Source organism: Emydura macquarii, unplaced genomic scaffold (genome assembly GCF_026122565.2).
Source record: "Emydura macquarii macquarii isolate MOO-44397 ecotype Brisbane River unplaced genomic scaffold, CSIRO-AGI_Emac_v2 contig_1230, whole genome shotgun sequence".
NCBI classification, from domain to species: Eukaryota; Metazoa; Chordata; order Testudines; family Chelidae; genus Emydura; species Emydura macquarii.
The window spans coordinates 7,819,478-7,842,661 of NW_027131367.1; the positions used below are offsets into that span (position 1 = coordinate 7,819,478).

Sequence of the window (23,184 nt, forward strand, 5' to 3'; positions counted from 1 at the left end):
CATGGCATCAGGATGCATGCACCCACTGAAGGTAGGCAAGTCTTATTGTTTTCTTTTTTATTGTCCAAACACTGACAGTTTTATAACTTCATCTAAATTCTCTGAACAAATTTAAGCTACAAAAGAAACTGTACAAAAGAGCTATGGGAAGTTGAAGCAGTTGGCGGTATAATTAGGCATTCGCTGAATTCAATGAAAGGCTTGTCTAGTTAACAATCTATATGGAATAGGCCAATAAGACAGCTAAATACACAAAGAGCATTTTCCTTGGTGTGCAAGTCTCCCGCTTCTTCCACTGGTCTGTACTGATCTGCAGACATGGAAGACAAAAGGTAAAGGAGCAGGTGGGGGAGTGGAGGCATGAAATTGACACTGGGCCCAAGCTGCATAGTTTGGAAGTGAACTTTCCCGGTGTTCAGGCCTGGAGTTTGGATCAGTCTGCTACAAAGATGGAAGTAATCACAGAGGGCTTGATCCAAAGCCTACTAAAATCAGTAGAAAGACTCTAATTGGCTTCAGTGGTTCAGACCCAAAGTTCAGATCTGCAAATTTCTCCAGAGTTTCAGGCTGTTTGGATCTGAGAGTTTGGTTTTGGCTCCTCTCTACATGAAATACATTCACCCAAAACAGAGACCATGTCTTTGGTTGCTGATGTGTTAAATTCTAAGCAGCAGATGTCACTGCCGTTGGGTTGAGTAGCAAGTGTCCCAATTCACTTCAGTTGGAGCCAGATTGCTATGTAGATTTCCAGGAGCACACAAGTAGGTCAGCATTCATAAAGGAGTCATATCTCATCTCAGTTAACATCTTTATAGGTCAACAGTCTAGTTTGATAATTATATATAGGCTTGGAAAGATTCGATTTTAAATCAGTAAGTGTTTATAACTGACGTTTTCTTCCTCCATCCCAAAAAGACTGAAATAACTTCTCACATTAATAAAAAAAGTTATGGAACGGAGAAATTAAATACATATATGTTGCATTCACAGACAACTAATGCTCTGTTTTGCGGTCAGTTCTATCTAGCAAATAAACTAATAGGACCTATTGTAAAATAGGACTGTGTCGTAATATTACAGCTCTATTTCTGAATCTTATGAATCTCAACTGCTAAAGTAATTAAGTTTTAAATAAAGTAGTATCAAGTTCTGTTTTAATTTCCAGCTAGTGCAAAAATTTAAGGTTGGTAACAAAAACTTAAATAAAAAAAACCACTTGGAAATAAACATCAATACAGTTGAAACCCATAAAAATAAAAATATTCCAAACTTAATTATAAAAATGGCATTATACTTCGCAGGAAACACTCAAGGTTTCAGGGATGAAAGATACACCAAGTATGGGCTTGTTTACACTGGGAAACTATGTTGCATTAAAACATATTAACTAAGATGATTTACTCAGCATGGACAAGGACTGTCATGTTTAACATCATGTCAGCTAATTGTGGGTAGCTTGTAGGATTAATACACTGTAATTTCCCAGTACAGTTAAGCCCTCTGAGCGCATGTGCTTTCCAAAAGAAAGAAAATGTACAGAAATGTTTGTAGACTTAGTTCTACCAAGAAAATTCCAACACTGTACATAAAACTGCCAAAGCCTGCCTGCTCGCTCTTTGATACGGGTTCACATTGTGCAGAACATCATGAATCTGGGGCCACACAAAACAGAGACTTGCAGAATGTCAAGACGTGTGGCCCATCACAGGTTTCCCTGGGCAAGACTCTGTCATCAGCTCCCAAATCTATAAAGTGAGAATGATAATACATAGCCAATTCACTAGAGTGCTGTGAGGCAGGCTTAATTTAACTTTATTTCAAAAGTGCTTGGAAATCCTCACAAGGAAGATGCTGTAGAGACCTATTCTATTTAGGTTCTTATATACTCATCATCACCTGATGTATCTAGAAGCACAAAGCAGTATTATTAAGCACCTGATCTCAGATTCTTTCCAAAGGAATTTTGCCTGTGTAAGGTAGCGTGAGATATCAGAGCATTAAGAGGTTTCAAAACATCTCTCAACAGCCAGACTAATAGAACAAATTAAATCATCTGTGCACCAAGGAAAGTAATATTCATGGAGTCAAGGGTCCAGCTCCTGATGTACCCAGTGGCTTTGTAAACTACTGAAAGAATATTTTACCATATATAAAGTTTTATGTGGGATCTCTGTATAAATCACATCAGCAGCTGCAAGAATGCAATCTGTGCAAAATAAAGTAACTCATTTTCTCTCTTCACAGAGACAGCAAATGTAGTCAGAAGGCTCTGAGCTCACACTGATTAATACTGTTTCCTCCTTCAATCTTAATTTCCTTGCAGCTTTGTTTGTTTTTTTTCCCCTTATTATTTTCCTTAGGATGAAACATTTTATTGCTTGCTCCTGTTGGTTATTTTATTTATTTTCAGGACTCTCTCTTGCTCTCTCTTTCTCTCTCTATTTTACAAGTAGGGACATTTTAAATTTCCTTCAGTTACCAGGAGGCACAAGGGAAATGGAAAATTCAGATGAGACATTCTCCCTTCCCCCTCCAAACCATCCGTTCAAAAAGATGAGTATTGTCAACGAATGCGATGGAGTGGCAAATGCAAAGCGTCTTTTTCATTATGTAAGAGATTCTCACATGAATATTAAGTGAGCAGGGGAGAAAGAAAAGAAAAGAAGACACCATGAATGGATGGGCAGGAAAGGTTCATAAAAGTCATTTCAGTTATTTCTTGGTACACTACTGATCGTTTTGCAAAGTGACTCATGCTTCTGTGGCGATCATTAAATAGGAGAAAACAAAGGTAAAATGATGCGACACTTTAAGAAACCCAAACAATGCACTAAAAATGAATGAATGAGTGTGTGTGTGCACGCGCATGTGTGCACAGACTGCTGCCCACTACTGGACAGAAGCAGAACTGCTCAGCTGCGTGTTATAAGTCTTCTACATGGAACAGAGATTCTCCTCTAGCTGAAGGGGAATGGGACGCTGTGTTTGTGGCACATAAGGATCGGAGTTCTCTGCTCATTGTTGTCACGAAACTTCAAAGCCGTAGGAAGCTATGGAATTATGATGATACTTTTAGGGTCAAATTCTTAAAGGTACAAATCTCAGTATTTACACCTGGAAACTGCAATCCGCCTCAGCCACAAGTGCAACTGCTGGTGTAAGTGCCTGTGTGTATGAACAAATGGCCACATGCATTAGGGAATGTCCTAAGATTTTCAGGGCACTCCATGAAGCACCTCTTCTGGGGGTGCTGAGCGGCATAGAAATCAATGGGATCTCAGTGTGCTCAGCACCTTGCAGGACTGGGCCCTTAATTATTAGATTGATGCCCAGAGATTGGGGGTGAAGACAGGACCAGAGAGGGAGAGAAAATGTCAGCCTCAGGAAAGTGTAATTTCTGAACAAATGTTTGTAAGTACCAAGACATCAATAAAGCTATGCCCATGACAAAATACAACCCCTCCACCTGCATTCCAGCTGCAATTGGTCTATTTCAGGCATTTAGTTAACATCAATTTCCCATCTTGGAAATCCATGTGTGTGTGTTTGAGCTTGTGGGAGGGCACTGTTTAACTGGCTGCTACGTAATAAAAGAACTCCAGGAGAAAATAAGAAAGGTGGAGATGAAAGCACAGAGCTGAACTGTCATGCCACATGGGGCCAGTGTTCACAGGTGGAGCTGGGAAAGTAACTTTACAGTGTATCCTGTATATGAAATCAGGAGTTAGATACCTGGGCCCTATATCTGTGTGAGGCACTTATATGGCCCCATATACACATCCCATCTGAGCACTTTACAGTCTTTAATGTAGTTAAGCTCTCAACACCCCCATCAGGTAGGACAGTGCCACTCTCCCCATTTTCCAGCTCAGGCACACAGAGACTGAGGTCACACAGGAAACACATGACAGACCAGAGAATTGACCTCAGAACTCCCAAGCTAGTGTCCTACCCACTGGGCCAATCATCCTTCCACCCTCTATGCACTGCAGAAGTCCCGGAAAGGGCATCAGGGTGTGTACATGCTGAAAGGAGCCTTGTCTCTATAAAGCAACCCACATAACTTCATGATGCCGCTCACATTAGTGAAAGAATACATCCTAATGCAAGCGAAGCTGGACAATTTGGTGCCCAATATATAGCCAGAGTGTATCTATTTTCCCATTACAATCTTCCTTTCTCTGCTCCTTTTCTCTCTTCTAAGCGGTGCACAAATCAAAGTTGATCTTTTGAACCAACAATATCTGAGTGGATTAGAAATCAGTCAAAGAGTCCATCTCTCTCTAGCTTTTAATCATCACCGGCCCCTTTCTATCAGCTGATGCCAGGTTTCCAAAGAGCAAGGACCAGGAGGTTTCAGGGAAGAATTCTTTGGCGCAAGGGGCATGATTGCATTCAGCTCTGAACCTAGCTATATAAACCTCTTTCATCTGTACCCTTCTAAATTCAATAACCCATCACTGTAGTCCCACTCCAGGGTCTCATAATACTTCATTTTGTAGACCTCTACGAAAAGCTGCCCATCTGAGTGGTGGTTTGTGGGCTGCAGCTTGAGAACCATTGCTTTATTTAAAGTCAAGTTTTTCTTTTGGCTATGATATAAGTCCAAAATACCCTCCTGCCTTCCTCAGTGCCCACAAAGCAACAGAACTGCCATCTGCAGTGCAGCTGGCTCTCATTGTCCTCCCCACTCACATCCCAGAGTGGGCCGGGTTACCATAATTTTTATATGGTTTATCTACTGTATGTTGCTTTAACACTCCTGGTGTCTGTGCGAAGAGCAGTGCTGTACCACCAGCAGTCCTGGAGCCCAGTAATTGGAAAAACTGCAGTCTTATCACAGTTAGGTCAGGGGACTGGGGGTCAAGAGTGCTGGGTTTTGTTCCCAGTTCTACCATTAACTTGCTGTGTGAACTCAGGCAAGTCACTTAATTGCTCTGTGTCTCAGACTCCCAACATTTAAATCTGGGAGAACGGTATTTACCAACCTTTGTAAAGTGCTTTGGAATGGTAAATGAAAGGTGATACGTCAGTACAAAGTATCCGGTAGCTGGTACCATCCAGGATCAAGTTTTAAGCTGAAATCTGCAAAAGGGTCTAGGGGAGTCTGGTGCCAAAATCCCAGTGAAATTCAAATGCCCTTATGCTCCTCAGTCTTATTCTCATACCTGTTTAGTGTGCGTGGTGCTAGGAGCGTGGAGCACTGCAATGGCTGTAAAGTCACCCAAAGGCCCAAGTTGGCTGCTGGGTGCAGAGCATTCAGGTTAGAAGCTGGGACACTAGAGCAAAGCTTCGTTTATGAGGCAACCCACTGAGTGCTCTTCAGTCCTGTCTCCTCAGTGGATTGGTGTAACTTTTTTAACACATCAAAAGCCAGATGAAAGCAAATACGCAGAATCATACAGTTCAGAACAATAGGGAAGGGTGCAATAGACCTACCTACAGACAGATTGACTGCCTGCCAACAAGGTGAAGCCTACTGTGTTATCTTGAAATAAGAGCAGCATTCACGATGGAATATGTAGGCCTGAATCCAGAGACAGGCCGTGCATTGTCCTTAGTGGTAAAGAGGAGGCAGAATTTGGTAGTAAGAAGTATAAAGGGGATGAGTCCGCTGAAAACAGATAGATTCTGTGGTTCTCATTGGCTAATGTGCTACCATACTGGTCCTCCTAAATTCTGGTAAGTCATGGAAGGGACAGTTGCCTGCCCTACACCCTTGAACCATATAGTCTGAAGGAGTTCAGATTTGGGGTGGTGGAGGGTTGGTGTGGAACAAAATCTCCTTGCAGGGGGACTGCTGCTAACATTCTCCTCCTCTAGGAAGCTTCAGTCTCCAAGTTAGAGCTTTTTACACCAGTCCCTTCTTGGTGCTTATACAGAAGAAGCTATAATGAAACCTGTACTAAGAATCCTCTCTCCTAACATGCAACTCCCAGTCTACAGTGACTATTTTAAATTATCCTCTCAGGCGCACAGAATAATTATGCTCAGCCTTTAAAGACCATTTCTTCCAGAGGCCCGATTTTTCTTGGTTCCCTTTGGTGATCACTTAAGGTAACTTTCACTGTATATCCAATTAGGTTTATTTACATGCAACATTTGCACCTGGATTGGGGCTCCTGATTTTGTGTAAGTGCCCTGTGATAAGGGGCATGGAAATCCAAAGAGAAGGGGAGAGTTTGGGAACTAGAAAAAAGGGAGACTCCAGATCTGGACACACAAAGATGGGTGAATAAACAAACACAAAAATTCAATAAGGTTGAAGGTGCCAGATTGACAGCTCTGGAAACTGAAGTCCTCCATGCACAGAAGAAGCACATGGGCAGTGGTGATGAAAACTTCCCATGTACACTATACCCCTCCCATCGTGGGCCAGAGGTATCACCTCTAGGGGCAAGAGAGTAATTCACTTTTTATGGCCCATTCACATCTTTGGCTTTTCCACAGAAGCTGCCAAGCAATCATCAGATCATGATCATATTTCTCACCGTTGACCCAGGCTGGATTCAGATTGCTGAGTTAGCCATGGTAGGCCCAACTGCCAATCTCCAGAGCCATCTAGTTTCCCAGAATTAATTCACTTTCAAATAGGTTTGACAATCGCTCTGGTACTTACCATGACTATGTTGGCCAGATGAGCAGAAATGAGCGCATAAACCCCTCCAGAGGAACCCACCACTGGTGCAGTCATGTCAGCTACCGACACCGCCAGGGAACCTTGGAAGAAGAAAACGGCTAATTACAATCTCCCACCGAATATCAAAACTCATCACCCGCACCCTCTTTTACGTATTATTGCTGCAGATCAGCAATAGTGGTGGAGGGAATAAATTGACTAGAGAAGCTAAATAAACCTGGCAGGAAAGTGACTGTAGTTTTAAAGTAGATGTAAAAGAATGAATCAATCAAATATATTTGCACCCCCAGGTGGGGGACCAAACCTAATACAATGTATTGTTGCCTCTTTTGACCCAAGCAGCTGGTCAAAGTTTAGAGCCCTGTGGGTGTTCTAGCTGGGAGTAGAAACGGGTGGTAGGCAGGTAGTTCTTTGATGCAGATTTGTTTATTTACACAGAATGTACAAAGCCCTGTGTTTCGAAACATAGAAAAACACAAATAGCAGAAACAGCTTCTTTTGCTCACTGAAAGCACTCTGTTCATCCTGCACCCTCACCCAAAAACCTCTCCCCAAATTTCTTCCAGGGACAGCCACCGTGCTTGCAGCTGCTCTGTTTTGCTTTCTCTCTGTCTTTCTTTTCTGGTCTCAGTTTCTTTGTGTTCTGCCTTCTCTCTGTCTCTCGCTTACATACACACACACCCCTGAGTTCATCACACCTATCAACCTCAAACCCGTAACAAGGATCCCCCCAGCTCTTAACAGTATCTTAAAACCTGTGCAGCAAAAGGAATGACAAGTTGGGTTAAAACAGCAAGGAAACATCAGAGAGATAAATGTATCTCCCCCAGAGGATAAAATAAAGTGATTTTAGTCCTGGCAAGACAAATATTTGCACGGCGAGGAGGAAGTGGAGACTTATGACTTATCATTGGGCTCTGATTTAAGGGTGAACAAGTGCAGTCTATTACTTAGGAAGATGCAAGAACAGTGAAGGCTAACAGGGTCTCAGATGGCAACAAAAGGAGTTACTCAATGATGTACAAAAGCATTTAAATGCAGGAGATAACAAAAAGATGAATCAGTTATAGAGGAAACTGTTTTAAGAAGGCAGAAAGATGCAGTGGCTGGGACACTAAATTGGAAGTCAAGAGGGTTTTTATTCCTGGCTCTACCACTGACCCCTTGTGTGAGTTTCCCCACCCTGTACAAAATGGGGATCATGATGCTTGCCCCCGGTGTAAAATGCCTGCAGACCTACAGAAGAGAAGTGCTAACTATTATCATTTCAAGCACGACTCAATGGAAATCACGGAACGATCAAGTGGTCAGCCCCTCTTGCTCCAAACACGTTTGTAACCTCTTGATGGCCCACCCAGGCAGGGCAAGAAGGAGAAAAGCCCAACTAAAGCAGGCATAGTCAAGTAACTTTCTCATTTTTATTTATGATTCATTTTTTAACATAGAAAGGGATTTCTTCAGTTGGTTTGGGCATCCCGTTGGTCTCAAAATATCTGTGCATCTGCCCCAGTTATCATTCATTGTTAGTATCACACAGTGGCCCCAAGAGACCAGAGCCAAGGTTGAGACTCCATTGTTCTAGGCACTGCACGCAGATAGTAAGAGACGGTCGCTGCCTCAGAGAGCTCACACTCTATATATACACAAGACCCACAAAGTGGGGGGAGGGGAAACAGAGGCCCAGAAAACTGAAGTGACCTGCACAATGTTGTTCAGCCATGCAGTGGTTCTGGCAATGTGCGGCATGTACTGCACATTAACCTTGCTTACTCTAGCTGTTATTTTCAATGTCATTTTGAAAGGAAAATGAGAGCCAGCACGGTTTGATTTTCCCATTATGGTTTGTGACAAAATAACTGAAAATCTATATAGTTTCTTGCTTCATAAGTGAAATGAGGCACCATATGCCAGTCCTGCCACGTGTGACTGCAGCACCTGTAAAGCTGACAGAGAGCCAAAGCCTGAGGGGTGGTCGTAGCAGGGTTGGGACACTGCACGTCACCATCACCTACCTAACCCCGCTGTGAGGGAGGCAAGTGTTGCACAGAGACAGAAAGGAAGGCAGAAAGTGCTCAAGGCAAACCCTAGGAGGTGCTGAGGGCCCTCAACACACATTAGGTGTAATACAGGAGGCGCTTTACACCTCACAGAACCAGGACCAATGTGAGTTGGTTCTGGCATTCAGCCCTCCTGTGCCCAGACCACTGTGCAACTTTTGTGGCTGCAGCTCACTCCACCTTGCTGTTCTCTCAAGCTTTCCTACACAGTTCATCTTCTGTCCATTTGTTTTCTAAAACAGCAGCTTGGAGAGACACGTACATCCTCTCTGGGAACTTGGTCAAGCACTGACGGATCAAGGGAAAAATATCAGCAGGATATCTGCAGTCGGGGTCCAATTCCCCTGTGCCAAGGGCCAGCACAAAGCCTGAGAAACGCACCCTTGAGCAAGTTGAAATGACTTCAGTTGTTGCGTCAGATCACTATTAGATGCCAGCAGGGCTGGCCTGATAGTTTACTGTTCTGAAGAGGGGAAATTGAGCCATCCATTCCCTCCCCATTACCAGAGGGGAGCAACAAGCAAGCAGTTTGTTCCCTTTCTGCCGTCATTGTAGGAGAAGGCAATAGAGCCAGCATGTCAACTGGAGTTTTGAAATTCAGATTCAGTGTGCCTTTCTGAAGGTGCTCTAGTTCAAATAGAAGTTATGGGCTTGATGCAGAAACCAATGGGTGAAATCCTCTAGCCTGAGATCATGTCATGCTAGTCATGCAAGAAGTCAAATGAGATGATAATAGTCCCTTCTGGCCTTAACGTCTCTGACTCTACGTGAGCTGTACCGCTTGTGTGGGATGCAGAACGCGATGCCACAGCTGACTTTCCTTATGTTCATGCCCGGCCCTGGATGTAAACAACAAGTGCTTTTACAACTCTGAAAGAAAAATAAAGCATCTAGAACCAGATGGGTTGGGATATTGGTAGGCAACAGAATAGCCCATCTGCTTCCCATTTGAGCACACTCCCCAGTGAGATTCCCACTGCACTAGCAGAGACAGGGCTCAGTCAGAAAACAACGACTCCAGGTAATCTTCTCCCAGATCAGGATGGGCAATAAAAGTGTGTAAGCTAGAAATTTCGCAGAGCAAATTATGTTGGTACAATAATAATGATGTACCCAAAGGAAGACACGGTTTCTTCTATTCATTCAATTAGAGGCAGGCTGGGTCAGGTTACAAAGCTCCTTTCATTGTGAATTTTAGAAAGCAATTGAAGAGATGAAGAGAGACAAGACAGAGAAAGGCAAAGCCAGCATCACGAGGAAGGGATAATAGAGATTATTCATGATTAGCAAGGAAAAGGGAAAAACCACACAACAGAAGAAAATAGGAGAGTCCTAAGTAGGATTAAAAACTTCTAATGGATTTTTATGACTTTGCTAATTACTCTGCTAATATAGAGTTTAATTGTGGCTTAATCAAGTGTCAAGGCTCCAATGCACTGTTCAAACAACCAAGACAGGATAATATTTTTAAAAATACCTAAGTGACTTAGTAGCCTAAATCTCATTTTCAAAAGACTTGGGCCCCCAATGGTATGTCTACACAGCAAAGAAAAACCTGCAGCTGGTCCTCTAGGCCGGGCTCCAGCCCAACCCCTGACATCTACATGGCAATGAAACCGCAGACCAAACCCCATAAGCCCAAGTCAACTGGCTGGACCAGCCGCAGGTGTCTAGTTGCTGTGTAGACATACCCTAAGTGTTTTAGGCACTTTTAAAATGTTACCCACAATCCCTCCCCGATGGGACACAAGTGGTGGATGAAGCAGACAAATGGAGTGGGTTAGGTTGGAAGGATGAGAGAACAATAAACTAAACAGTGTAGCAGAAGGCATCATTGCACTGCCCCTTGGCCAAGGTATGAACTGTCACACAGGTATGTCTTCACGGCAAAAAATAAAAGGTGTGTCAACTCAGGTTAAAATAGCAGCGGAGACACAGCAACTCAGCTTTTAACGCTGGTTAGCAGCTCGAGTTCAGCCCAAGGTTCCCTCATCATCTTTAACTCGAGCTCAGAATGTTCAAGCGGGCTGATCGCCCCTAAGCCAGAACCCAGTATACAGACCAGTAGAAGATGTCTTCTCCCCCATGCCAGCTCAGCTGCATTGGCTGGCTTGCTAGGGATGGAGTGGGGCAGGCACAGTCCAGCTTTTGCCGAGTTCCATCCCGGCCTGCCCCTCTGTAGAAAGGGGGAGGAGAAGTCTTGCAGCAACAACTCTCCCACCTGCCCTGTGAACTGAGAGTCACTGCCCTGGGCTGGCTATGTAAAAGGGGATCCCTATGTCCGATTACTCCTCTACGTGGCCATCAAGCCATGATTTTGCCCTTGATGGGGAGTGATGCATTTCTGTCTTTCTAGTTTTATATATCATGTTCTTCACTATGGTAGCGTTATATGGCCGACCGTTTTACAATCCTTAGTTACAGGTATATATACAGACACATCCATATCGCTATGTAAAACGCACACACAGAGCCCTAGGTCCTTAAAACTGCATTTAACCAGCCCCTTTGCTACTCACAGAGCACAGGAGGGGACAGGCGAAGCGGGATTCTTGCAGCCTTAGCTGTTAGAAATCCAGAGCTTGCAACTCCACCCCCGAGGCAGCTGCTCCTTCTTAAAACTGACTGGAGTTTGCCACAGAGGCCTCGCTCCAACAGACCTCAGGACATCATTTGGGCCAGGACTTGGGTGCTGAGGAGTTAACAAGTTGTGACGGAAGCTTGAGGGACATGGTGTTGGGGCAGAGGTGGAAGTCACACAGAGGCAAATGGGGTGAACTGTTGTTTAGGGCTGTAGCCAGGGACCAGGGGAAGGGAGCAAAGACTAGAGAGGCAGTAGTGGTACTAGAAAGAGCTGATGAATCTGAGTGGTTCTGATGGCTTTTCTTGGCAGAGACAAAGCAGGTTCTGTCCAACCGGGGAAACAACTGATGCTGTGTTACTATACGTGTTTTATCCCTGTGATGCCTGCACAGCATGCACCTGGGAAGTTTGCCGAGACATGGCTGGTCAGGAGCCAAACACAAAACTGAGCCTGTCAAAACGAAACCACTCACAAGGCTTGTTTACCCAGTGCAGTAGTGAGGTGTGAATTCTACTGCGCACCAACGTGTCTCGCACTAACTGCCCCCAGGCAGATCCTGCGGGCGCACTAGAAGTTCTGTTTCAAACACCACTGTGTTAACGTGCAGTAGGGAACTCAGTGTGCACCAGCTGTGACCCAGGGACCTCTTCGTACCAACTGCCGGAGGGCACAGTGGGTGCATAGAGTTTTACAGGGATCCCGTATATGCATAATCATTTGCCAAAGGGTGGCAAGTGAGGTCTCTACTGAGAGCCAGTAGCCCGCTAGTCATCATAATCATCATGAAATGTATGTACGGATAATATTTAAGAAGTTATGTATCTGTACTAAAAATTGTGTTCTTAAGATCTTGGAGGTAAGGCAGGTCACCACAAGGTGACATGCCTCAAACAAGCTCCTTTCAGGCAGGATGCTTATCTCCCTGTCTAGTCATATGTGTATTGTCGGCTTCACAGTGTAGGCCTATTTGCATACTGAGCCAGATGCTGATTAAGAGATTCCACCAGAAATCTACCAGAAAGCAGCACCCAGGAAACAGCCACCAGCAGGGGGATGTCCTGCTTATGAATAAGGACATTGGATTGTTCTGATATATCTGGGGATGAAAACAGACATCCGGGATCTTTCACTGCGGGGGGCAAGCTGACAGCACAATTTGTCTTAGGAATGGAAGATCACAGCCAAGCCTGGCTGTAAAACACTGAAAGGATTTTGGGTGAGCATCACTCTGTAAGACAGGGAAGTATCTAGTTAAGTAAGCCTAGGTTCTAGAACGTGTGTTATTTTACATGTACCCTTTCGTTTCAATACTTTTACTTGCTATCACTTGAATCTCTATCCTCTGTTAAATAAACTTTTACTTGTTTTTCACTATAAACATATCTAAGTGCTGCATGTTAAGTGGAGCAATGATCTGAGTGGAAGTGACAGACTGGGGTGTACTGCTTCTTTGGGAGCAGCGAATCTGTGAATACTGCGAATGCCCAGGGCAACAGGGGCTGGATACTCCAGGGAGATGCTCAGGGGTTGGAGTGCGCCTACTGCTAACCTGCAGAGAGAGTGGGACCTGGATAAGCCTAGAGGAGAGTGTGTGTGTTGCCTGTGGCCAGTGGAGCTGGCTCCCAACAGGCACAGAGAAGGATTTCTCACGCTTAGGGCAGGTGGTAGCGAGGTGCCTCATTGCCCTTGGCCCCTCCCCCCCCCCCGGGAAGCCTGATCACTAGCAGGTTCTACGCGGGCCAGCGAGTGTGCGACGTTGCTGTGCATTAGATCTCATACCCCAATGTTGCACATTACTGTACCGTGTCAACAAGCCCTAAGAGATTGTTAACAGGGAGCTTCCTCTGCAACATGTTAATGAATATTTAACCCTCAGCCCACTAAATGTAGTCATCACCTGCAGAGTTAGGGCATTAAACCTGGAGACTCATTTCAGCCAAAGTGAGGGGGAAAAAAAAGGGGTTTTAGTTCTGTTTCAAGTGCAAATCTCAGCACATCCTTAATGCTGGAGCTGATGCCTCCATAATTAGCTGCAAGACACCTCCCAAAGGAAATGGTAGTCAGGTTCCTGGGCTGTGATGCAGCCTGGCTGAGTGAGCTGTCCTCTGTAGCTCCAAGGGAGAAGCTAATGAGGAACCATTAATGAGAACAGTATTTACACAATTAAATCCCAGGGTGCTGCGCTGGAAACATCCCTTTCAGTCTCACCATCTCTGCACAGTAAAAGGTTCTAATAGCAAAGCCAAGCAAATTGGAGAGAATTAGATTAGAAATAATGCGCTACCCCTCATGATGAACATCAGTAAAGGGCTGGGGGTGGATGGGAAGGTGTAGCTTGTTTGGGCTGCCCCACGTATTTACAAGCTATATTATAATGGCTCTTTCTTGGGTCTACAGTATTAGCATGTGCTCTCTCTCACTCACTCTCCCAGCACAAGTCACAATTCACCAGGAACATGTTTTAAATCAAATGCTGTCAAATAACTGGCTAAACAAATCTGACAGCAAAGGGATATCGTGTGCTGTTTTCTGCCTGTCATTCTTCACATTAACAATTTCCAAGTTCTATTCCACCTTGTAATAAGAAGGGATTTCCTCCCGTCACTTTCAGCACTGCCATCCACAGCACACATGGCACCGTTAACGAATGGAAAAGCATGTGCATGAAGGGCAATCGGACAATTCATTTAGAACAAATAAGGAACATGGTAGCAGAGACAAACGGAAAAGATGTACCCAGTCCACAGAAAGCGTGTGGCCTGCCAATCCTGGCCGAGGTTACAATTATTGCCAGTCCTCAAGCAAGAGCAGAAGGCCAGAGCTACCAAGGATAAAGGCCCAGACCACAGACTTGCTCCTTTCCGGTCCCGCTGCTGGAAGTGGCTCTGGCAGAAAGTCAATGCCACCTGTGACCCCATGAACACAGCTAGAGACAGAGTCAGCCTGCAGAGCTTGCATGTGGTTTGAAACAGCAAACCCCAAATGGCGGCTTGCTTTGCTTGTGCTGCCCAGCATGGGCCTGGTCTCAAAACTGTCCTAGTTTTGCACAGAGCAAAAAAAAAAAGACCCATGGCACTGAGTCTCAGAGCCCGCATCAGCTAACATGGGCTCTTGGGGCTTGGGCCAGGACACTGAAACCCAGTGTGGAGGGGAGGGTCTTGGAGCCCAGGCTCCTGCCCAAGCCTGAACATCTACCCTGCTATTTTTAGCCCTGCAGCGCCAGCCCAATGACCTGGGCTCTGAGTCTCACTGCTGCGGGGTCTTTTATTTGCTGGGTGGACGTACCAATTTAGTACCAATTTTCGGTACCAATTTTCATTTTCAAAGGAGGTTTAGATCATGTCAACATGGGGAAGTTTACTGGTATTAGTATACTGGTGTAATTATACTATTATAACTCCCAGGTGGTCACTCTTATTTGGAGTAACAGTGGCCTTTTTCAGTTTAGCTTATGTCGCTTTGGAAGAGGTTTAAAACATACAGTTATAGGTTACAACTCACAGAAGCAGGGCCCCCTATATTCCAGGATTCTGATAGTAAAGAATTTGCAGTACAATTCACCCCTTGCAGTAGAATCGTGTTCCAGAATCTGAGCTTTCATTTAAAAGAAAGTTTCCAGCCCATAGAGTTAAGAAGATATACTTGAAAACATGACCCAAGTGTGAACTAGTGCAGTGACAAATGCTTGAGTCTGCAGAGAGCCTAAAATAACGGCTTTCTAAGGTGCAAACTGTTCCTTGCCTCTCAATCACTACCCTATGGACTAAGATGCTGCGCATGCAGAATTTGCCATTCTTCCAAGTTGCCATGGAATTCAACATTTTTGCAGTGGAAGTGGCCACACCCAGCACATTGTTTTCTGCCATCTTCCCTGCTAAGTCAACGTCACAGGAACTGAGGCCAAAGAAGAACTGGGGAGCTCAGTGAAAAAAACATCCTCAGAAATGCCAAAAATAACCATCAACAAATTTTATGTCAATTAGTGTTTTCAGCAACAAGCCACTGAAGTTCATGGGGCTGGGAGGAAGGAAATGCGTATGAAAGATGTTTCATGATGACTAGAATAAATTAACATTATAGAAGAACTTGGCCCTATCATCTCTCTCTCTTGTACGCACACGCATTCGGGGTGCGCAAATTGAGAAACCGTAAAGGGGTCTGATAATTCAAAGGGCAGGGGCTGGCACACAAACTCACTAGTCACTTCTGAAAATCTTTGTCAAATGGAGAGAGGGAGAGGGAGAGAAATATGTATCTTGGCTTTTGATTTTGCCTCTCCTTCTGAACTCAATTAAAGTAAATTCCAGCAAGAGTTTAAAGCAGAACAAGAGAACTCTGCCTCCTCCTACTAGAATGGCACAGGCATTGTGCCACTTGCTTAAACCCCCAGGGACTAACACTACACTGATGCAAATGCAATATCATGATGGCACAATGCCCCTGAGTTGCACAAGTGCTTCTGTGACGAATATATATGCCCTGAACATGGACCTTTCCAGTACTTCAGAAGCAGGACATCGCTGGAGCAGAGATCACCAGGCTATACAGGCACTGCATGAGAGCTCTACAGGAAGTGCTGCTGGCATTTGGGCACAGCTGCTGTCTTCCAGCAGATAAAGCACATTTGAACCAAGGCTGCCATGTGTCTATGTTCCAGTCACAGCCTTTACAAGCCTGTGAGGTTTTGCTTAACAGAGGTTTGTGCAAACCATTTCTTTGGTTTCCATGCATGTGAGGTTCACACTCCCTGAGTCTCAGAGGGAGCTCTGGGGTTCTTTGACAACACCAGGGCTGCACAGTTTGCAGAATTTGGTTCAAAGTTTTTTAAACAAATAGAAAATCTTGAAATTCAGAGAGCGGGCTACATTCTTTGAAGCAGAAATGCTTGCACCTCAGAGGTAAATGAAGAGCTAAAATCAAGCCTTCCTTGCTGCTAGGGAGACCAGATGTCCCGATTTTATAGGGACAGTCCTGATATTCAGGGCTTTTTCTTATATACGCGCCTGTTACCCCCTGCCCCAATTTTTCACACTTGCTATCTGGTCATCCTACTTGCTGCTGAGAGAACTGACATGGCAGAGACAAGGCGGGGGTACTTTAGGACTTGCTGCCCACGTCACAGCACTTACCTGCCATCATGCAAGGTCATTCCCAAAATATTGCATCCTGCATATGCTATTTGCAAGGCAGACTGTATGGCACCAATGGATCCAGGTTCCGAGTATTCTAAACTTAGTGCTAGAATTACAATGGCAAGGTTAAATGGCCGGCATCATCCCAAGCATGGTCTTTGGCATAGAAAGCAAAGAACTCCTGCCCAAGAAAGTCAACAATGGGCACCTTTCGTCCCTTATCATAACACCCAAACCTTTGAGAAAATTAACTGTGATACCTCCAGCGTGCGTTCATCCGGAGTCAGACACATCACTTACCTGCTACAACTCCAGCAATGTAGACAAAGCCAATCCTTGCTGCTCCATGCACCATTTCAAGGGGAACCCCAACCAGAAGCTGAAGAACAACATTGAGTCCAAGGTGTTCTATCCTGGGGCAAGGAAAAACAACATTAGTTGTGTTCTTTTTTACTGTGTTTTCCACAGTGTAACGATGTCTTGGAAGAGGAGGCCAAGTGAGCCACAATCTAGATTCTAATCACAGAATTTCTTTGGCTCAGTCTATGTAACTTTCATGCATGCTTTTAGCCACTGACCTACAGCTATTTTACCATCAACATTCATATCACCTGCTCTGATACTTGTATTTGAAGAGACAGGCAGCTAACCCTGGGCATGGGTTTTGTCGTGAATCCATGGCTGCAAACTCCACCACAGTGAAAGCTAAACCATGTGCACATGGCTAAAAACTAGGACCTTTGTTTCAAAATTAAACAAAGCCAAAGCCTAAGGAAGATTTACCACTAGCAGTATTCGCATTTGGGAGTTTTAGTTTTTGTAGGCTGCAGCCACTAGAGGACAATGTAGGTGCATGAAATTGACCAGATCTGACCATCCAGTAGAGAGCAGTCATGATGGATACAGTTCACACTCCCCAGTGAGATATTATAGGGTCTCATGGTGGATTGCTCCTTGAATTTTGTGGATGGATATCATAATGCTATATTTGTATTGTTCCAAAAGAACATTACAAATAATCCCCAGATTATGTGAGCTAATTCTACACTGGAAGAGTGCACTCCCTGATTTTTTTGTCAAACCATTTCTTAAGAATTCCATCTTCTCCTAAGGTTACACCAAATTCCCTTTGTCTTCTGTGTTATAAGAACCACTATATTTACAAGAAGACACTTCACCCTTTCAATAGCCTTGGTAATTGACTGTTATGACAAGAAGTCTGCTGATTCAAACCAGCAGATTTAGGAGTGCTCCACACATTACTCAGACTCAAGCTTGTTACTATCTGAACCTGAACAACAAGGCATGGCCCTAAAGGAATATACGGCACAGGGAAAATGTGTGAATCAATCCCAATGCACATGGCAGGAATGTAGAGCCATGGGCTATTCACTATGCACTGATCCAGCAAATCAGTGGCTGATAAAGATGGTTCAGTGAAGACTATGTTTGATTCAGGGGCTAGAAATGCAAATGAAAAAATTTCTGGTTTCCCTCTATAGGCCAGTTTCCCAAAATCAAATCCATTTGGGAGTGTGTATGACATAATATTTTAATCTATATAGTGGAAGTTCTACCCTTTTGAGGCCAAGTTATACTCTGAAAAGATCAAACTCTGGTGGCACAGGAATTACTGATAAAAAGACAGTGAGTAAAATATCCTGCCTGAAAACACTTTTATCGTAATAAGCAGATGCTATTAAATGATTTCACCTTTAAGTGAAACCCCCCCATTCAGTGTAGTCCTCATAAGTGCCACGGCATAATTGAAGCTACTGATGCATGTATAAAATTAGAAATAGCTTCTGCATGGAAATAAATAGCAATACTAGAGAAAAGTATGGTTACTGGAATCATAGGACCCACAGCCAAGATGTTTAGAGAATGTTACATCACTTATTGCTAATCATCTAAACTGAGAGGGGTTGCAAGTGCTTTGGAGGATAGGATTAAAATTCAAAATGATCTGGACAAACTGGTGAAGTGGTCTGAAGAAAACAGGATGAAATTCAATAAGGACAAACGCAAAGTACTCCACTTGGGAAGGAACAATCAGTTGCACACATACAAAATGGGATATGACTACCTAGGAAGAAGTACTACAGAAAGGGATTTGGGGGTCACAGTGGATCACAAGCTAAATATGAGTCAACAGTGTCACACTGTTGCAAAAAAAGCAAACATCATTCTGGGATATATTAGCAGGAGTTGTAAGCAAGACACAAGAAGCAATTCTTCTGCTCTACTCTGCACTAATTAGGCCTCAGCTGGAGTATTGTGTCCAGTTCTGGGCACCACATTTCAGGAAGGATGTGGACAAATTGGAGAAAGTCTGGAGAAGAGCAACAAAAATTATTGAAAGTCTAGAAAACATGACCTATGAGGGAAGATTGAAAAAATTGGGTTTGTTTAGTCTGGAGAAGAGAAGACTGAGGGGGGACATGATAACAGTTTTAAGTACAGAAAAGGTTGTTACAAGGAGGAGGGAGGTAAATTGTTCTCATTAATCTCTAAGGATAGGACAAGTAGTAATGGGCTTAAATTGCAGCAAGGGCGGTTTAGGTTGGACATTAGGAAAAAACTTCCTGTCACCGTAGTTAAGCACCGGAATAAATTGCTTAAGGAGGTTGTGGAATCTCCGTCACTGGAGATTTTTAAGAGAAGGTTAGAAAAACACCTGTCAGGGATGGTCTAGATAATACTCAGTCCTGCCATGAGTGCAGGACACTGAACTTGATGACCTCTTGAGGTCCCTTCCAGTCCTAGGATTCTATGATTCTCTCCTTTGAAGTCATTAGATCATTTCAGCGAAAGACCTGAAAGTTCTTTATAAATAGCAATTGAGCCTCCCAAAACTCTTATTTCGCCCTTTTTCACAGGTGAGCAAAATGGAGTATAAAGGAGTTAAGTGACTTGCAACCATACAGAAAGACAGTGGCAGAGCCAGACAAGAGCCCAGGAATTTTGACTCTTGATCTTCTGCTCTAACCACTTTACAGTATGCCCTCCCTCTCTGCACATCTATTTAACGTGTGTTTCAAAGCAATTCTAGGTTATGCGCAGCTATTCCAAGACAGTTCCCTTTTCACCTTGCTGATACACAATTCTGCTTCAGGATTCCTGCTAGCAGGCTCTAGCCCACCACAAACCACATGTCCAAAGGTTTGCTGGACCTATCCCTCTCTGCTCAGAGCAGGAGCAGAAAGAAGGTAGAGATTTCATGTTTGGCTGACATAGGTTGGCTTCGTTTGAGGGATACATCGTGTGAGGGATTTTCAAAAGCGCTCACTGTTGGCCTAACTCTGCTCCCACGAGAGTCAATGGTAAAACTCCGATTGTCTGCAATGGAAACAGAGATAGGCCCATGCCGAGTGCTTGTGAAACTCCCACCTACAGTTCAGAGCACAGTGTCAAGGCTGCCTGTGGAACTCCAAGCTGTTGTTCACAATCCCTACTGTGCATGTTAGCAAGTGCCATCCTGCGTGGGATCCAGGCAGAAAGCGCGAATCCCAAGCAGACGCATCTGTGACAAAAGACACCAATACTGTAGATTTCTGCTGTGTTCGGTCATGAGTTTAGAACAGCAAAGATCTTGCGTCTGATCAACAACACTTGGCATATAGATGTCACTTTCTATTTCTCAAAGCATTGCACAAATATTTTACACATCCCCTTTGCTACAGAAGAATCCCCAAGTGCTTTAACAAGACAGTGCATCCCTTATGCCATCCTAGATAACTCCTCTTTACCCTTGGTGTTCTCATCATCCAAATGTCCAGTCAGTTATCCTGTCCCCAATGCCTTAGTCATCACTTATCTTGGGTTATGTATATTTAGTTCTTTTGGTCTTTCCTTATGTTAGCATTGTGATTTGGCTAACCTAAATATTATGGAAAACTTCGGGACATTTTAAAACGAGGCTGGACAAAGCACTAGACGTTGTACTGTAAAGCATAATCCTTTCCTTAAAGGTAGATGGGCTGATGTCTTAATAGGTTTGTTTCCATCTCTAATTTCTAATGTTCTCTAATACTACTACCCTTACCGCCTCCCCCCACCCCCTCAACCAACACACACACACATTTGTTCTGCACCTTATCATTACTGGACATTGCTGTAACCTAACTCAATGTGCTTATCACACTTGCTATGAACATTGGAGCCACAGGGCACAGTCACTGTCTTGTATCCATTCTGCTCATGCACATACACAGGACTCAGGCACTTAATTGGGAATGACCAGCAAAAGTCAAACCAAGATCACAGGAATGATTCAAAGCATCTAACTGCTCTTGTATAGAAGGAAAAGAAGAGATTTCAGGCTGACACATAGTAACCACCAAGGGGGGAGGTGTCCAACATTTTCAAGCAACTGTCCTCATTTTAGAAAGGTAGATTTTGCAGGAGCTGGGCAAAGTTTATTCTTGTTAGGGACTCTAAAAGCAATTCCAGTGGACCTGATACGTGCCTGTTCTTTAAAGTGTCTCCCGGAGTGAGCCCATTCATCCCACCTTCCCCTCTAGCTAAGAGCATCAGAGGTTCCCTAGTCCATAAGCACCCATAAAACATAATTAGCTTTCTCCAGCTCTGAATGTGTCATTCTTGAAATGACAATATAACTGATTTTTAGGACTTTAGCCTTCTCTGGGACCAAACAAATGGGACTGAGAATCAATGCAAGTCATTAGTTACGGCAGTGTTATAAGTGGGTGGGCCCCAGATAATCAACAGCTGCTTTGCATGAAAGCAGAAGGGCAAAATTTACAGCTTCAGCTTGCCTTTCAGGCCTTTTTATAAAGCTCTTTCCATCGGGACTGAGACACAAACAGTGCATTTTAAAAACTTTCTAGAAGCACAGCCAGCTGGCCTTAGCAACTGCCTTCTCCTCCAACACCTTCAGACTGTCACTTTCACTTTAAAAAAAAGCAGATGAGTGCAGTAAATTAGGGAATGCAAATTACCATGTTAAAGTCTCAGCAGGAAGTATAACGACAATACATTCTACACCACTGTATTAGCCTGCCCTTTGAAAATGAGTTGAGAATAATGGGCTCACAGTAAAAAGATTATTACCTTTTCGGGATTTATCTATTCTCCTGATGTGAAAGGAACTTAATACCGATAAGTCAGCATTTAACCATCTAACTATTGATGCTATTGCCTCATAAAAAATACTACAGGGTTTATTATTCAAGCAGGACTGTGTGTGGTTCTGATGGTTATATATCTACATGATTTAGAATTAATTCCAAAAATAATGAGGCTCTCCGGGATAAATCTGAAATATTTACAAAAGGTTAGACGTTACCATCTTCACTATCGCCTCTCTCGGAAACCAGCCATGGCTGTGAAGGAAACTTGGTAAATAAAGAGCTTGGCAAACTTTTCAGGCAACATGTGTGACTAACACCAGAGTACTGCTTGCTAAGGCAAAGTGGTGACATTTCATGGATTAGAAAACCACGCTACAAACTATAAAGAAAGAAGTTTAAACGATAATAATCTTACCTTTCATTCAAATGGATCCCAAAGCAGTTTCCTATTTTAACTGATTGTACAAGCTATATAACACACACACACGCACGCGCACGCATATACAAGGGATGCAAGTATGTATTATAGGCTTTCTGTTTGCTGCTAAAAAGCTGCATTTTTGCCTCAAGGTAATTCATGCACATGAGCTAGCCTGAGGTAAAAACACAGTGAAAACAAGGCTCTTTGGGTTTACTGTGAGGAAAACTTGCCAAGGTCAGCCCTATACTCCTGCCTGAGACTGACTGCAGTGAGTTTACCTCACAGTAAAACTACAGTGCCTAGTCTTCATTGTGGCCGGGTCTACACTTATATTTAGGTTGACCTAGTTACATTGCTCAGGAGTGTGAAAAATTCACAGCCTGGAGCAGCATAAATAAGCCGACTAATCGCCACTGTAGATGCCATAAGGTCGACAGAAGAATTCTTCTGTCAATCTAGCTACTGGCGGACTAACTGAATGGAGAAACCCCTTCTGTCACTATAAGAAGTGTTTACACTATGGTGCTACAGCAGCACGGCTGCAGAGCCGTAGCTGTGCCGCCATAGCACGAATAGCGTAGACAGTCTCAGTTTTTACCTCAGGATCGCTCATGGGTGTTCATTATACTGAAGTAAAAAACACAGCTTTTTCACAGCGAAGGCAAGCCCTTAGCTGCTGTTTGAGATTAAGATTGAGAGTAACTTTCTGTTATAAGGCCAATTTTCCTTCCATCCTCATCTGAATTCCTGAAAAATGGACCTTTCCACTTTACATTTTGCATGTGTGGTCTGTGTCCAGCAGAAGCATCTCCTCCACTGCCTCTCTCCCACCCCTACCCCCCAAACTGGATGTGTTTGGACAAGGCAGTCTTTGGAAGGACTTGGCATGCAGGAGACACAAGTGTTTTGGAAATTTCTTCTAACTTTTTCTTTTTTGCCTTGTCTTTAGGACAAAATCAGCTTGTCCTAGGAACTTTACATAATATTTACTTGAACTATCTGGGAGAGATCTTAAGCACAAGACCAATTCTGAGCTGAGGAAAGGCATGTTTAGGAAGCTATTCACTAGCAAATTAGGAACATCAGGTGGATTTTTTCAGCATTTAATGGGCACCACTGACAGATGGAAATCTAATCTTTCACTTAAGGAAAAAAAGGGAAGAGTCTCTAGCCATTTCCTTGTAAGGTTCAAATTATAAACTATTGCAGAGAAAAGTTTGTCACTGTGATTTTTCCAATGAAAAACTTAGGGAAAAA

At 43.7% G+C, this 23,184-nt stretch overlaps 1 protein-coding gene across 1 annotated transcript in view; it reads right to left on the reverse strand.

Annotated features, from left to right (window-relative positions):
* The window catches only part of RHBDL3 (rhomboid like 3), a 51,500-nt gene that overhangs the window by 8,765 nt on the left and 19,551 nt on the right, over positions 1–23,184 (reverse strand). The window contains exons 4-5 of the mRNA XM_067547812.1: positions 16,714–16,826; positions 6,620–6,720 (exon numbers count right to left, since the gene is read on the reverse strand). Of these exons, the coding sequence (XP_067403913.1) occupies positions 6,620–6,720; positions 16,714–16,826 (214 nt within the window). The remainder of the gene's footprint in view (positions 1–6,619; positions 6,721–16,713; positions 16,827–23,184) is intronic.